The 15,959-nt window shown below is 39.5% G+C and overlaps 1 protein-coding gene across 10 annotated transcripts; it reads left to right on the top strand.

Moving 5' to 3' along the window:
• Window positions 1-2,865: 2,865 nt before the first annotated feature.
• On the top strand, window positions 2,866-15,834 carry LOC109640082 (T-cell surface antigen CD2). 10 transcript variants are annotated; one of them, XM_069520499.1, is made up of 10 exons: window positions 2,866-3,004; window positions 5,599-5,736; window positions 8,035-8,116; window positions 9,958-10,266; window positions 10,376-10,467; window positions 10,599-10,773; window positions 11,364-11,420; window positions 11,569-11,646; window positions 12,257-12,534; window positions 12,623-15,834. In XM_069520499.1, exons 2-10 carry the CDS (start codon window positions 5,644-5,646, stop codon window positions 12,710-12,712), a joined length of 1,254 nt encoding a protein of 417 aa, XP_069376600.1. In that variant the 5' UTR covers window positions 2,866-3,004; window positions 5,599-5,643; the 3' UTR covers window positions 12,713-15,834. The 10 variants fall into 10 exon arrangements, with proteins under 10 accessions (XP_069376600.1, XP_069376602.1, XP_069376601.1 ...); XM_069520501.1 differs by having other exon boundaries at window positions 8,032-8,116; window positions 10,376-10,449; window positions 12,257-12,498; XM_069520500.1 differs by having other exon boundaries at window positions 8,032-8,116; window positions 10,376-10,449.
• The last annotated feature ends 125 nt before the right edge of the window (window positions 15,835-15,959 follow it).

The raw sequence follows: 15,959 nt of genomic DNA, 5'->3' as shown, positions 1-15,959 counted from the left end.
AAAAAGTAAAAATAACACCCCCCCCCCCTGTGACCCAGAAAGCACTTAATCTGCCTTATAAGGAGAATCTGCATGTAAACAGTCTGTCAGTCACTGTACTGCTTTGTTGTTATTGCTGGTCGCTGATAGACCGTCGGAGTACTTGGACACAGGGATATTAAACATAAACAATCACCTTCATTCACTGTGTTTTTCCACAGATAACATGACCCACCCGCCCCTCAGCTGGTTTTCTCAAGTAGGAGGAAACAATTTGGGAAAGAAAACAGACGTAGCCACTGTTCTATTAACATATGAAGTGTGCTTGAAATTAAAACACTTTTAAGAACAGCAAAAATGTTATTAGATGGAAAATAATAAGGGATAAAGCTGTCAAATTGACTGAAAAGAAAGAAAACAGTAATATAACCTGAAACAAATGGATTGCTAGGTTGTAATTATAGATAACACAGATCTGGCCTTTATATTTATTTATCGTCACAGAGGGCTAAAGGTGCTCTCTTAATAAAATAAATAATCATTGATGTGATGCCGTAAGACAGCACAGTACCAAGAGAGGTTCTGGCTGGAGAGAAAGGTCATCTGTCCCTAAAGAGATGAAGATGTTTGGGGAAAAGAAATGATCACTGGGTTTCTTTGTTTGCTTTTAGCCTTGCCAGTGCTGCAGCTCTGTGGTTGGTTGGCTCGTCCACAACTATGTTCTCAGCAACTGTTTGATGGATCGCCGTGAAAATAAATGTACATTTACGTTTTAATTGATTTGAATTAGTTATTTGATGCTATAAAAATGTGCGGACTCCAAATGACGTCAGAAAATCGCAGATATCTAATGTTTACAATTATAAAAAAGAGAGAGTTAATCTGTGAGGAGCTGCTTAGCGGCATCACATCAGACTGTAGCTGCACTGGACACAGGTGTGAACAGAAACTAAGAGCATTTCTTTGCCTGGGACTTAACAATGTAAGGATGAACAAATTCAAGCATGTGATTATCCCTGTTCTGTCGTATAAAGTCTTCTTGAAGCAGTGATAAGTATCTATGTGTCTGCTGGACTGAAGGTGTCTCAACAACTCAGCCGCTTTTATTTCAAGCTGAAAAATAATAAGAGAGAAAAAATTCCACCAAGAAAATTGTTCTCTTTTTTCCCCCCCTCAGGAGCCGTTCAGCTCTGCAGCCTTACATGGTGAAATGCAAAAACAGCTCTGACCTCAGACTAGAAGGAGAGGAAGACACACGCTGAATGATACAGAAAACCACAGCAGACCAGAGAAAACACACAGAGCTTCTGCTGCCACTCAGAACAGAGGGAGATTCGTTGTCGCCTAAATCCAGAGCACATATGTGAAAAACAAAAACTCCACAAAACATTAATTAATCTTAATTTTCAAGTAACTTTTCTGCCTCGTGGTATTTTAGGTTTTTATTTTACATCCATTCGAAACAAGATCGTGCAAACCACATCCTGCTGTGACCAGTTAGGGGCCGGCCCCCCCTTTGACGTCTCTGCACCAAAATACACTAAAAATTTTCTTATTTCCTGTTAGTCAGAAGTAGATACTTCCAAATGGAACATGTACAACATGGGGGCTTATTTTTTTCTTCTCCCACAGAGTGATGGTGCACACATCCTTGAACATTTAGAGTATGAGTAGTGTATCAGGGTTTGAAAAGTATGGAGCACAGTGTTGAAGAGAAACATAAGAGCTGCTGTTGCTACTCATCTGATGATGAACACTATGGTAATTGCCATGTTTTGGCACGTCACCATAATCTGCTATTGGCCAGGAACCACTTGGCCCTGACCTTATGATAAAAAGTATGCACATGAGGAGAAGCACACGCACTATGTCTTATTCAAAGGATGTATATAAAAGTGTCTGAGCTAAGCATGCGGCAAAAGAAGAATTTGAGCTTTAGTCTTACTGCAAATATCAGGAAGGAGTTTCAGGAGAACTGCACATTATGAATGTCCAATAACTGCAGTGTATTATAAATAAACGCACATATGTTTAGCTCTAAATGTCGCTTGCCACTCAAGTAAGAAGTGTTGAGGAAATGTTTTCTCTCAAAGGCCAAAGCCACCCACACTCATTTTTCTTTATCCTGCACAGAGCTGTAATACTGCATATTCACTGATTATGGATGGATGGATAAAATAAGATATATGGATTATATAAATGGATTAGATCATATAGATAAATAGATAAATTGATAGATGGATAGATGGACATTTTTGGGGTGAAGAAGGATGGAGGAAGGGTTCGCCCCATCAGCTCTGTTTACTCTGGAGGACTTACTGCCTCTGTTGGCAGCTTCACACACATTCTCCCCCTCTTGCTCCCTCGTTCTCGTCCTCCCTCTCTGTTCTCCAGATATAGCCAGCTATGTGGAGAAGCCTACAGCTGACATATCCCCAGAGGCCTCCGTCTAAGTGCAGGGTTTATCTGATGCCAGCGTTTGAAGCGCAGCACCAAACCCGAAACAACAATTCTCCCTTTGAATTCCACCCTAATGACATTAAAGTGGTTGTGAATTGGATTGGATGAAGATTAGATTTAAGAAAATCTAATTTAGAAACGGAGATTTGGTTAATGTTTCCTCGGGGCAGTGTTGTACATTTTTATTGATCATTTAGGGACAGTGTTGATATGACAGTATGTCATTTGTAATCAGGGTAATGCCCCCTGAAAGTAAACGATTCAAATCAGTCGAAGTCGCCTCAGTTAGCTCTTCAAGCAGAGCTTTTGTTTTCTGTCAGACATTGTATGGTTATACAGGGGACCAGAAGAAGCTGCAGAGCGAGTGTTCCTTGCTCTTTAACGCTGTTCTCATTGCTAAAAATCATTCCAGTACCTCAAGTCGACCTGTCTTCCTGCTCAAGATGTCTGTGATGGGTTCATGCAGCTGTAGATCCAGACCCCGGGTGAGTCTGAGCGATACGGAGGCAGCTGCCCGCAGGATGAGAGGCCTCGACCAGTCAGCCCCGGAGAAAACATTATCTGGGTGAGTTGCAACACTATGCAACTTCTTTTACTATAAATAATAGCAGCTTCAAATTTAGTTTGATGGTTCACTGACTTGGAATGTATTTCTATTCCTCTCCCTTCACGTCTTGCTATCAGGTCCATCAAGTTCAAGAGTAACTCTGAACTGTAGATCAATTAAAACAACGTAGAAGTAATAAAAAAACAGCTTTTATCTCCAATAAAACATTGTTTGTGTTGTTAGCACGCCTTGACAAAATTGTTAGTCAGCCACGGCGCTCATTTTTTAAACTCTGCTCGAGCAGATCATTAATCCATCACTCAGCAGCGTCACAAACAACATCCCAGATGTTTCTGTCACAGCGATGGCTGCATCAGTATGCACACTAATGCCCTGAACCTAATGTGATTACAATGTGCGCCACGATTGAAACACACACCACACACACACCTTAATCTGATGATCTCGTTTTAATGAGTCATATATTTTGTTAATGTCGGCAGCTGAGACATACAGAGAATCAAATTATTTAACCATTTGGAAGCGTGAGGTGCATGTTTGTGCGGTCTCGTCCTTCCAGTTGTCAGAGCAACCGATCACTCATATCTCAGTAGACAGCAGGGACGTGATGGATTGTGACATGAGGGAAGTGACTGACAGCAGGAGCACGACAGTGAAGCGGATCAACAAGAGAGAATGGGTCTTTATGGAACCATAATAACTCAAGCAACCATCTTATTTGTAATATATACACATAGAATCTCTAGATATTGTATTATTTTACTCTTATAGACATTTTGATTGCAATAGAGGGAAATTATTCTATTAAAATCAAGATATATATATATATATATATATACACTTCATCTGTTTTTTTTTAGTTAATATCCAAAAATAATCCACAAGGCCAGCGCACCTCATCTGTTTTGCTAAAATAAACCAAAGGCTCCCGACCTACTAAAGATGAAACGCCACAAATCCAACAGGCATAGTTGGCTTCGTCTGGCTGCTTCAAATCCAGCACACTTTATGTTGAACCTAAAATGGCTGATGTACCACAATAGCCTTAAGTAATCACAGTGGGCTACTGTTGTCGCAGTAATCCACCGTAACCCATTCCTGGCATACGCATCATACTTCTGGAAAAAAACAAAACGTATCAAACAAATGCAGCAGAGCCTCCCGAAATAAAACCGCACAAATCTGCAGCACCTGATCTGCGTCGTCCGCTGTCACCTCTCCAGAATAATCACTCAAATCCAGCACCTCTAAAGGACGACGCTCCCCAGAGATACCCGGCAACAATCACTCAAATCTGGAATGCCCCGGGACACACTGCCTCTAAAAATAGCACAAATCCAGTGCACCAGATTTTTGGACACACTTGTCATTCCTCTGAAATTGGAAACCTAAATCCACCCCCCACAATCAGCCTTGCTACTGTCAGATCAGAGCTGCAGTTGTAATATGTTTTTTTTTCCACAATCATTCTGTCAGATGGAGTCTGTGAGCTTTCAGGACAATGATGTGTGCAGAAAAACTGTGCCCAGGAGTGATGAATGCATCTCAACACGGACCAGAGAGACGTTCCTGGATCTGGTTTATTCTTCAGCAGACACAGATGAGGGCTTCAAACTGCATCTCAAACTCCATCTCTGTAATATTAAATTTCCATCGTCATTACGCTGTCTCTAGTCGAGCATAAACTGAATCTGTGGTTGGGGAAAACCTTCAGTCCCTCCATACCTCTACACAGGATACTTGGCTACAGATAAGGGAAGACAGATGGTTATTGAAGTTAAAAATGTCTTATTTGTCTGTGTCCAATTGATTTTCTTTATTGTGAACCAGGAGAAAACTACGATGGAAATGGAGATTTCTGTAATTGCAGACTTGCACCAGACTTCTACTCGTGGACAGACATAAAACTAATATTGAACCTGGTTCTGACAGACCCACTAAACACATCACTTAAAGTTCTTATCACTCTTTCTATCATTCTTTACAAATCACATCCTCTCATAGAGTCTGTAAACACACAAGTTATTCTAACTCTTAGATGTTGAGCGCATTTCTAATCGGCGACCCCTTAACAGCACCGTGTCTGGTATAGTAAATCAGAGAGGAAATGACGATTCTAACACACTCAACCCATCCTCAACACGTCAGCTCGCTAATTTCCTTTTCTTCTGGCCCTTGGGCTGTATTTTCACAGTAAAACCTCCCACTCGAGGTGTGATGTGAATTCAGAATGGCCACTGTGTGAAAAATGTGTCCAAGAAAACTTCAACCGGCTTTTTCAATCCTTGAAACGATTTGGCTAAATATGACATTTAATACGTGCTTTGTCGTTTTATTATTTTGAGTTTAATTTGATGCAGCGTTCTTATTAATGTGTAATATGACTTTTTAGTTCAGTCTATGACCCATTCACTAACATGGAGGAGGCAGGGTTTATGACATGTAGTACAGCAGCCACAGGGTGGCGATCGAGATGCTTTGGCTTCCCTTTATTGGAGCTACAAGTCGTCCATTTTATTATCAATCTGTGAGTCTGAAGTCGGAAATATTTGTCTTGATATGATTAAAATGTGTCTTCTTAATCCATCTAGGGAAAACTGTTGGTTCCCTTCCAACCGGAGGTCGGAGGTCATGTCATGTGGAGGAGAGCCTGTCCAGCTTCAGCATGTGGCTCAAGGGCCCTTCAACAGGACGTCCACCCTGCTCATCACGACCCTGCTGATCTAAGAGTGAGAACCCTTTGCTTTCACACAGTCTAGTGTCTGATTGCCTGCGGTTATTTAGAGCATTCTGATATGATGATGATGATGATGAAGTCGTCTGCAGCGATCTGATTGGCTGTTTGTGGTTGGATGCTGGATTATCTGAAGGGTTTGTCAGTGTCTCCAGTCTGATGCACAGACAAGTTGGAGCGCAGCAACGGAAAAATGACTGCTCTATTTATAAAGGCCCATTTAACAGAAGAGGGTCGTCTGTGTCCCTCACAGGAACACGGTCAGGCCGTCGTCCTGCAACACAGATCTCATTCCACCGCGAGAACGGATCAGGACTCATATCTATACCTGCTTACACAATTTTAACATGGTGTGTTTTATATAGTGACCTATTGATCCATAGTTTTACTTTTATTGAAGATCATTTTCCCATATTCAGCATAATTTGAGTTGTGTTGGGTTTCTGGAGCTCATGGCAGCATAAAAACTAAAGTTCTCTGAATCTATTGTATGATACTTAAATACTTATTTCTCATGTTTTACTCATGTATATGCAGCTGCTGACAAACTTCACATCTGTAATTTCTCATTTAAGCTGATTTTTTACTGGAAGATTAGATAAAGAGATGTTGGTCTGTGTAGTTTCCTTCTTGAGTACATGCACATGTAATGCAATTGTGCCATATCATGGACAAATGGAGGTACTGCAAGAGCATCGCTGCTCAGTACTTAGTCCTGACGGTGATGTTGCTTCTCAGTTTTCACTTCGTGTCAGTGATGAACGTTGTCAGTCGAGTTGTTGAGCAGTCATGTCATCCATCTTTTATAAACAGTCCATGGTACGCACACGCTCACAAACTCCCACCCCCAGAGGACGAGAAGGAACAAGTTCAATGTCCTAAAATCAAAAGTGAAAGAAGGATAAAGTTCCTGGAGGATGTGAAACATATTGTTTTTCACAGTATAAAAAACAGTCTCACTGCCTTACTGAATTTCTTCTTCTTGTATGTGAACCATAGTAATGTGTTAAACCACAAGTTAGAAGTGGTGTCTCAGTGACTAGTTTATAGTCTTTGTATCACTTCTACAAAGTGTCCTCTCTGTATTTGTGTGTGATATAGAAACTTCCTGCTCGCTTTTGACACATCTTAAATCTATTTACTCTTTGCTAATATTTGCTGACAACCACACTGCCCAACTGCTTTAGGGAATAGAAACCACCAAGCTGACTCTATATAATAAGAATATTAGCTGATTTATCAAGATGGAATTTTCCGACAGACTGTTAAGAAAGAATTCAAAGAGTTAATATTGGCTCAGAAATTATGGGAAGCCACGCGCTGTTAATCAAAGTTACATGTGGGTTTCCACATTTCCACTGCATTCATCGATCGCTGCAACAGCAACGCAAAACGTCACACATCTTATTTTGTAACGCAGCTTTTAGATCAACACGGGCCTCCAGTGCAGTCAGAGTGAGTTGGTGATGTCAAAGCTTCAGAGGTAAGATGTTCATTCTGTACAAATAAGTGCATTTTTACAGCTTCTGGCTGCTGGAATACAAAAGTTTATCACAATGTTCATAAAATTCAAGTTTCACGTTTCACAGTGGGGATACTGTTGTTAGTAGAACTTTTCTTTCAAGCAAAAATAAACACAGCACATCCCGTCTTCTGAAGTTACAATGGCATGACCTTATTTGTCAGGTTACATCATAAGAACAAGAAACCTTTCATTTCAGATAGAGGAGACATTTTAAAGTTCAGAGAAAATTCACAGAAACATATTGTTTTAACTTATGAAACTCATTAGCTCAGGAGAAAAAATGTGACATTTATTTCTCATTTAGTCTCAATTGTTTAACTTTGTTTTGACTTTGCTGTTTGACATTTTGTCACCGTAAAAAAGGAAACTTGCTTAAAATACTATTTGAATTCAGGTGTGTGAATGTGGGCAGCAAATGTTGAGCTAATGGAAAAGATCATTTCAAACCAGTTGTTTGGAATCTGTTTATAACGTCAGTGACCAAATTAAAAGAGTTAAAATCGAGAAACCAATGTGATTTTATTCTTTGAGAACTAAAACAAACTTGACCTAAAAGAAGGTTGTGATGATCTTTGAATTGAGGTCACAGAAGCCTTAAACGTAGAATAACATTGTTTCATTCTTTGACGATGAAAGCAGACAGGGCCTCTTGGATCACTTCCTTTAGAAACCATAAGCACGTTCACGTTAACGCATGAATATGATCTCAGTGCGCGCTGACAGGAAATAACCTTGATAATGGAAAGCGGCTGTTCTTCTTTTCAGCAGAACATGATGAAGATGAAGATGGCTGTTGTCTCTGAAATCTCTCTGCTGCTGCTGTTCTGCTGCTCCGTCATCTTCCCCACAGGTACTGAGAATAAATAACTCATTAGTGAATTAATTAGTTTTAGTCTGGAACAGATCAGTAGAGTAAATCATGTTCTCCTTGTTCTCTGCATATTTTAAACTTACTGCTACTTTTTTTGTGATATTTTTAAAAGCAAATCTTTCATTTCTAAATTACCTCTGTACTCTTTACTTTACTTCAACACAAGTAGAAGGATTTTCAACCCCAGATTTTTTCTGTGAATCATATATAACATCCTAATATTCGTATATATTTTTTTTTTCCATCCACGTTCAAAATATTTAGTTTGCAAAATTTTAAAATATTGAAAAAAACGTTATTGCAGCTGCTCAAAGGAAGCAGCTCAGGGTCAATTTTTAAAAAATATTCTTTATTAGAAAAGGGACAATGTGCATTAATTTGCATTACACTATATATGAGTCCACGGCCATTTGCAACTGACACAGAAACATTTGTATGAACTTTCCTGGTGAAATCAGTGATGACATTGTTGGTTCTTCTAACACAACCTTTAAATATACAATAAGATGAGGATTATCTATTTCATTTGTGTGATGCTCTGATTTGTTGTGTATTTGATTTGTTTAGCTGACTTCTGTTCGTCCATATTTGCGTTCCTATAGTTCTGACTTCAGCAGAACTGTATGTAGCGTTCTGCGGCGTATTGGTCTGAAATGAGGGCACAGAGGACGAACAGGAAGCCGAGCAAAAGCGTTTCAGTGACCTTCAGAAGCAGCAGTCATACGGTTCCAGTAAAGCAGCAGTTTTAATAATGGAACCTAAAAAGTTCATGATAACGTTTTTTCTCTACAAATACATGTTGAAGATGGAGCGTAGAACAAGTGGCCCAGGTTCTTATATATTGTGTATATATATAAGTGTTAGATCTTTTTTCTCTGTTAAAACTTGGGTTATCGACGTGTCACATGACGATGGACGATAATAATACAAACATAATGAAATCATTGAAATCATTTGACATTTTCAGACACTCCAGACAATATTTAATCTGACTTCATTCTTAATACATTTAGGTTCAGAACAAAGGTGTAAAAATGCTGACTTGAAGCTTTCAGACATTTGTCTGTTGTTTCCTTGCATTGTTTCCTGTCCTGCGGTTATAAAAAGGTTTCATTAAGAATCTCTTCACAAAGAATTTAAAAAGTAATAAGCATCTTAAAGGACTGTGAGTGAGTGCTTCACTAGACAAAAAGAGTTTGTTAAGTTAATGGTGCAACTTTTTCAATTATTTTTATTTTGGATATCAGCTTGGTTTTTTGTGTAATTTATTTTCCCTCTTTTGAAAATATAAATACTGTTTGATATGGTAAGTGTCATGTCTTTACTAGTATATTTGCAGAATTGCCTGTTGCTGGTCATGAATCGCATATTTTCACATCCTGTCAGGGTGTTTCACACCTGAAGCTTCAGATCAAGGTCCGAACCATAGTTCATGTCTTTTGTACGACACACGTACATCCTGTGAGTAACTTTCTCGGAAAATGAAATCTAAATTCTCTGAAACTGTAAAACGACGATTCTGCAGAGAACAGTTGATGACCAACACCATTACCAGCAGGAACACTGATAATTCAACGGCTGTGACAACTGTAGAATCTGTGCTGTAGATGTTGATGGGGACTTTCAAAGTTCCCAGAGACTGTACCATTTCCTTTGTGTTCCCCTGTCCGCCTCTTCCTGTGTTTCTGTCATGTGTTTGAGGTGTAAGGAACACTGCGGCCACTGTAGGTTAGTGTTGAAGCTTTTGCAAAGTCAGCTATGTGGGCGTTCATACGGCCCCGTCTCATTCTCTGTTGTTTTTCTTTCTCTCTCTTCCATAGAGTCTCTGGCCAATTGCAGCAGCTACGCCGCAACAGGGGAGGCCTTTGCGGTGCCTCTGGGATACAACCTGAAAGAAAAAGATAGAGTGAAATGGTGGCGCGGTCCTGATGTGATCGTGGAACGAAAACCCGGACCACCGGGGACGAAGTACACGTTTCACAAGGGGGGCGAAAATCATATTTATCCAAATGGATCCCTGAAGCTAATGAATGTGAGCAAATCTGATGCGAATGAATACATCCCAGCTGTTTTCAGTGCGGATGGAAAGTCAGAACCAAATTTAAAGAGCACCCGTTTATGTGTATTGGGTAAGTTTCAACATATTATATCTTTCTGACCGTCCCTCTCTCTTCACACGGTATTTTTAAACACATAAATTGCACCACTTCAATCATGATGGATCTAATCTCTACTCAGATCGCGTCCCGCAGCCTACATTGAACATTGTGTGTCACAAAACCCAACTTATTGTGACTTGCCAGGTTGCTCAGGTGACAACAAATAAAGCAGTAAGGCATTTCTTGCAAATCATTCTCATTTTGAGTGAGAGCATTACAGAATCCATATTGGTTTACTTTATGAATTACACATTCTCATGATAATCCTCTAACGTGTCCTTTAATGACGTTTCACCCTGTAGGAGAGGAATCTCAACTTTAGTTGGTTCCACAATAACAATCTGTTGAAAAACAACTACGGACCAAAGCTGGTGCTTGAGCTCAAAGATCTGAAACAAGGAATGCAATCCTTCAGTTGCAAAGTTTACAACCAAGTCAGCGCTTTGACCAGTCAGACTGTCTCATCCAACTGCAACAGTGAGTATGATCCTGTGGTTACCACCGCCACATGTTTCTAGCCTGTCTTTTATGTGGAGATGTTGTATGTAATAAGAGTATTTGAGCCGCTAACAGGGGGAAATAAAATCTTAAACCCTGTTAAGTTATACTTCATTACAGGTCTCGCAAATAAAGAAAAGCTTAATCTTGTCTTAAGTATCAAGGCTTGATGAAGATTGTGCTGGAAGCTGGTTTTTTATTCTTTAGAAACAAACACTCAGACTTGGAGGAAATGGTTGTTGGTGGTTGACTGTGAGGTTGTTTACATCTGTGTGATATTTATAGAAGTTCCGGTGAGGACAAGTTCTCTTCTTGAAATTTTTTTTTCTTTTTTCTCATATTATTACGACTTTATTCTCATTTACAATACTTCAATACAGCCCTAATGGCCTAATTTTACTTTCCAGGTGTGTGTGTTTTCATATAACAACTTGGCACAATCACCTTTAACGTTGTCAACTGTCCATCGAACACTCGAACCCCTTCACATTAAAATAGCCATTTGGATAAAACTCACTCACATGAAATTAATATTTAATGTTTTCTTCTTCCCCTCTTTCCTCCTACAGACTTTTTTTTCACTGACTTATGGACACTTATCTACATATCCGTGGGTGGTGGTGGAGGTAGGTTCGCTCTCCTGTGTAGCTCCATGTTAACATGGCAGTATTTTTTTATCAGATAGTGATACTTGAGAAGAATGACCAGGAGTGAAATGTGCAATTTTAGATTTTGACATTTTCAATAATTATTGTTATTATCCATCCTGACCAGGTCTCGTTATAATTCTGACAATCATCGTCATCGCTTGCTGTGTCCGGGCCAAACGGAAAAAAAGAATGCAAAAGACTGGTACGTTGCTTTTGGTTTTTTTTTTAGTTTGGGATCAAATTTAGAATTAACAATATTTCATACAGTACACTCTTTAAAATAAAAAGTTGATAAGCCAGGTTGAGGGTTAAGGATTTTGGGGACGTGTGTGTTCTGGGGACAAAACAAGCCTGTTTTAACATCAGGGTGTAGCAGCCTGTGGAAAAGGAACGACTGCACAGAAAGAGAGAAGAATCGATTCCACTACTTCTGGATGTAGACGTAGACGCAACCGTTTGCTGATTGGGTTTTCTCAGTCACAATATAAACTTTGCTGATTTGTCAGCCCCCCATCACATGACCCCCTGCGTTGTAGTATGGATGTACGAGGTCAATAGGGTGTTCACACAAAGTAAACCAGAAGATAATTATCTGATGTCTTCGAATCTGAGATACGCGGTCTGCACTTAAATCCTCAAATCTCTGGCATGGCCACAAAATCTCCCTGACATTTATACTGTAAAAATTAAATGAAATATGAAAGTTTTCACATCAACTACAAGTTTAACTGGAAAATATCCCTTGGTTTTATATTCTTGCCAAAAATAAAGAAAGATTAAGATGTGAACTCAACATTTCTTTGAATGTTCAGATGAGGAGGAGCTCCGTCTCAGGTGGGCCAACCCTGAGCAACGGCAGCAACATGAATGTCCTCAGCATGGCCATCCTACCAGTCACCAGCGCCAGCACCAGCACCAGCAGCAACCGGCCGGCCACACTGGTCCTCGCCAACATCGCTCCAAACAGCACCGTGAGCAGCAGCATCGTCCCAGAGCCCAAGAGTCCACTCCCCCTCCCCCTCCCCCTCAGCCGGGCCCCAGGAGAGCCGCACAGGTAGGAGGGTCAAGTGGAGGTTTCACAACACTGCATGTAAGGATGTGCAACAGTTGAAGCAGGTTGAACTATAGCAAATTACCAGTAAGTCAAGTCATCGGATTTACTCTTCCTGTCTCTTCAGACCACAAAAGCAGAGGTTAACGGGGATGACGAGAAGCCTCCTCCTCTTCCTCAGCCCAGGACGAAAACTCCCAGAACTAGACAAGTGTGACGTGAGTGTGTTAATGACTCAGCAAAGAAAAATGGAATTTAGTCCTGTTCATGTTTTTGGCGCAGTTGTGGTTATCATCAAGTTGTTTATCGTCTCGAAAAGTAGAAGAGGTTCTATTGAATATGACTCTGTTGAACAATGTTTGCGCTTTGGTTTTATTTTCATATGTTATTTTTTGTATTTATTTTATGTAAAAGTGTTACCGGAACACAACTTTTAACTTTTTTTTTAAACCAATTCTTAATTATCAGAACTGTATTATATGCTCAGTGTATAACATCTGTTTTTATTTTTATTCTCTTCTCCTCTGTCTCACAGAGGAAAGACTCCACGATGAAACAGATTTGATTATGAAGTTTAATTATTACAAAACAATGAGACATTCATGTTTTAATCATCATGTTTTCATTTAATTCCTTAATACATTTTAATTGGGCTTTAATATCTAAAAACAACACAGAGCAAAAGTTATTGGGTTATTGTCTTAACATTAATTGCATATTTACAGAATTGAGTTTGTCGACTTCTTTGCTCTCTTACCAAAGTTAAGCAGCCACAAGAAATTGTATATTTTAAATGTTTTTACTGTCACAACCACAACTAGCAGCCTTTACGTACATTTGAAACAAATCCTAACTTTTCTATTCTACTGTTTGTTTTTGACAAATACATGAAAATTACTCGTCTAACGAAATTTACTTTTTGCCTCTTAACACATCTGTACCTGCTTATTATCATGGATTTATTTTGAGAAACTGTGCAGTGACATTTAAAAAAAAAAAAAATCCTGTGACTTTTCTAGTGAAGTGAACACTGTAAACTGAAATGTTTCAAACAGCTTCGTTTGTGCTGCTGACATTTTTCACGGCGGAAGAAGCGTGTTAGTGTGTGTGTCACTCACATATCCTGTCTTTTTTACAAAAATGTCTGTGTGGTTTTGAGGGTTGGCTGCAGAGTGCAAGATTATTATCGTGTGTGTGTGTGTGTGTGTGTGTGTGTGTGTGTTTCGACCAGATCTTTTCCTTTACTTGCAGTTTTACAACAGAAATAGATTTTCTGAGGTGATCTCATGATATTTCGTCATTTTAAACTCAACTTTTGTTCTAGGCCACACACACGCTGCTGCTAATACTGTGCTCTTGTCAGAAAACTGTTTCACAAGAGGAGAATATTAGGGATGTGTGTAAAATGCAAAACTCATTATGGCTTTTATTGTGTTTCGCTTCTTATGTAGCTCATTTATTTTAAGATTAATGCGACATGGCTGCTGGAATGCTGCAATTTCCCACTGGGATTCATTAATGAGGTTTTTTCTTTTGCTGGAGAAACTGGTACTACAGAGATTATTGTAGCTGCATGGATGGATGGATGCAAAGATGGATGGATGATGGATGGATGGCTTTAAAAAAAAGGAAGATGCATAGGGTAAAAATATCCACTCAAGCTGAGAAAAAAAAAGGATTCTGTATTTTTCTACTGCAACCACTAGATGTCGCTCTAGCTCCTAAAATTTGATTTTAAAGCATAGACCTGATTTTTTTCCCCCTTGCGTCTCCTTTGTTTTATCTTTTCTCAGACAGAATATTTTTCATTTGCTCTTGCTGAAATGAAGAAAAAGGTATTTGAATTTTAATATACACGAGTACAATGGGAATGGGAATTCAAGACTTTTGCTTCTTAGTAAGAATCTTCTCGTGTGGAGACATCCTGACTTTTATTCCCATGTGTACCTGCGTGTGTAACGCCACCTTAAATTTCCATATTCTTCAATAGACTTCTGAATGGTGGTCTCATCTATACCCAGAAATGTAAAACAAAACAGAAATGCAAAAAATGGAAAATACAGATTAAATTTTTTAGTGAGAGTAAATGTTAATGTTGACAGCACATGTCTCTTCTTACTTAATGACTGCAGAAAACTGTGCAGATGCATCATGGGAGCTTAACCAGCGCTCACACACTTTATAGCTGAGGTGGTGGTCTGTGGTTTAGAATAAAAGGCTCCATTAAAACCAGATGCACAAGCAGGAACCTGTGATCTGGTTAATGACTGATGGGGCAGTAAGGATAAGGCAGTAAGATAAGACTGTGTGTGTGTGTGTGTGTGCGTGTGCGTGTGTGTGGTCTAGGTATCTCATGTTTTGGGTTAACATCACAGAAATCATTCAGTTTTAACGTTAGGTTTAGGTTAATATTAGGTTCAGGTTATGTTTGAGTGAGGATTAAGCAAAGTAGTTGCCCTGATTAGGTTAAGGTTGTGTGTAGGTGTAGGTTAACGTTAGGTTCAGGTTTAAGTTAGGTTTAGTTTAAGGTAGGGTTTTTCTTAGGGAAATGAATGTGGGTCAATGTAATGTCCTCTGAGGTCATGGAGACTTCTGTCAAGCCACCGTGTTGACACCACATACAGTAATAGTCAACAGCACACACACACACAAACACACACACACACACTCACACACACACACACACAGTAAAATTAGCCATAGATTTAGTTTCGCAGCAGTCGAAGTTTCAACCTTTGACTCCGAGGCTACAAACCCAAACTTCTCACCTCCTCCCGCTCCCCCTCTGTGTGCCTGCGGAGGCCGACTGAGCGGTGACCTTTGACCCCCCCGGCCGGCCTGTGTAAATACACAGCGTGGTTCTGACCACAGGACAGTAGCTGACAACAGGAATGTGTCAGCCTCATTATCATCCACATGTGGACTGAACCATTTTCATGCCAAATACAAATTGAAATATTCACTTTCCCCAGAACACGTATTTTTGATTGTATGTATGTTTTGTTGTTGGTATAAATTCTAGGAGGTGGTAAATTCTGGTGGAAGCATAGATGACCTTTAATAACAAGCTGTTTAATATAAGATAAGTCATTGTTGTGTTTCCTTATGTTTTTTTATCTCGTTTCCTGATTCATCGCTGTATTTTATCATTTGATGGTGTGTTTTCCTATTTACCATCGTGTTTTTTTCTTATTTATCTTTTGTGTTTTCTCGTTCACCATCATGTTTTGTGACTTGTCGTTGTGTTTTCCACCTCAGGGCCATCGGAAAAAAAAAATGTCTCTGAATCACAATGCGGATGTTGTCACTATCTCCAAATAAAAAAATCATTAGTTCAAATATTTTATTGTTATTATTCTGATATTTCACACAGTAAGAGATGAGACGTCACATCAGACACTGAAACATGTGACATGATAGAGGCAGGTTCACATCTCTCTCTCTCTCCCTGCCTCTCTCTCTCC

Source organism: Paralichthys olivaceus, chromosome 24 (assembly GCF_024713975.1).
Source record: "Paralichthys olivaceus isolate ysfri-2021 chromosome 24, ASM2471397v2, whole genome shotgun sequence".
Classification (NCBI taxonomy): Eukaryota; Metazoa; Chordata; class Actinopteri; order Pleuronectiformes; family Paralichthyidae; genus Paralichthys; species Paralichthys olivaceus.
Note: the sequence above shows the minus strand (reverse complement) of the source record. Positions and strands in the feature narration are given on the sequence as shown.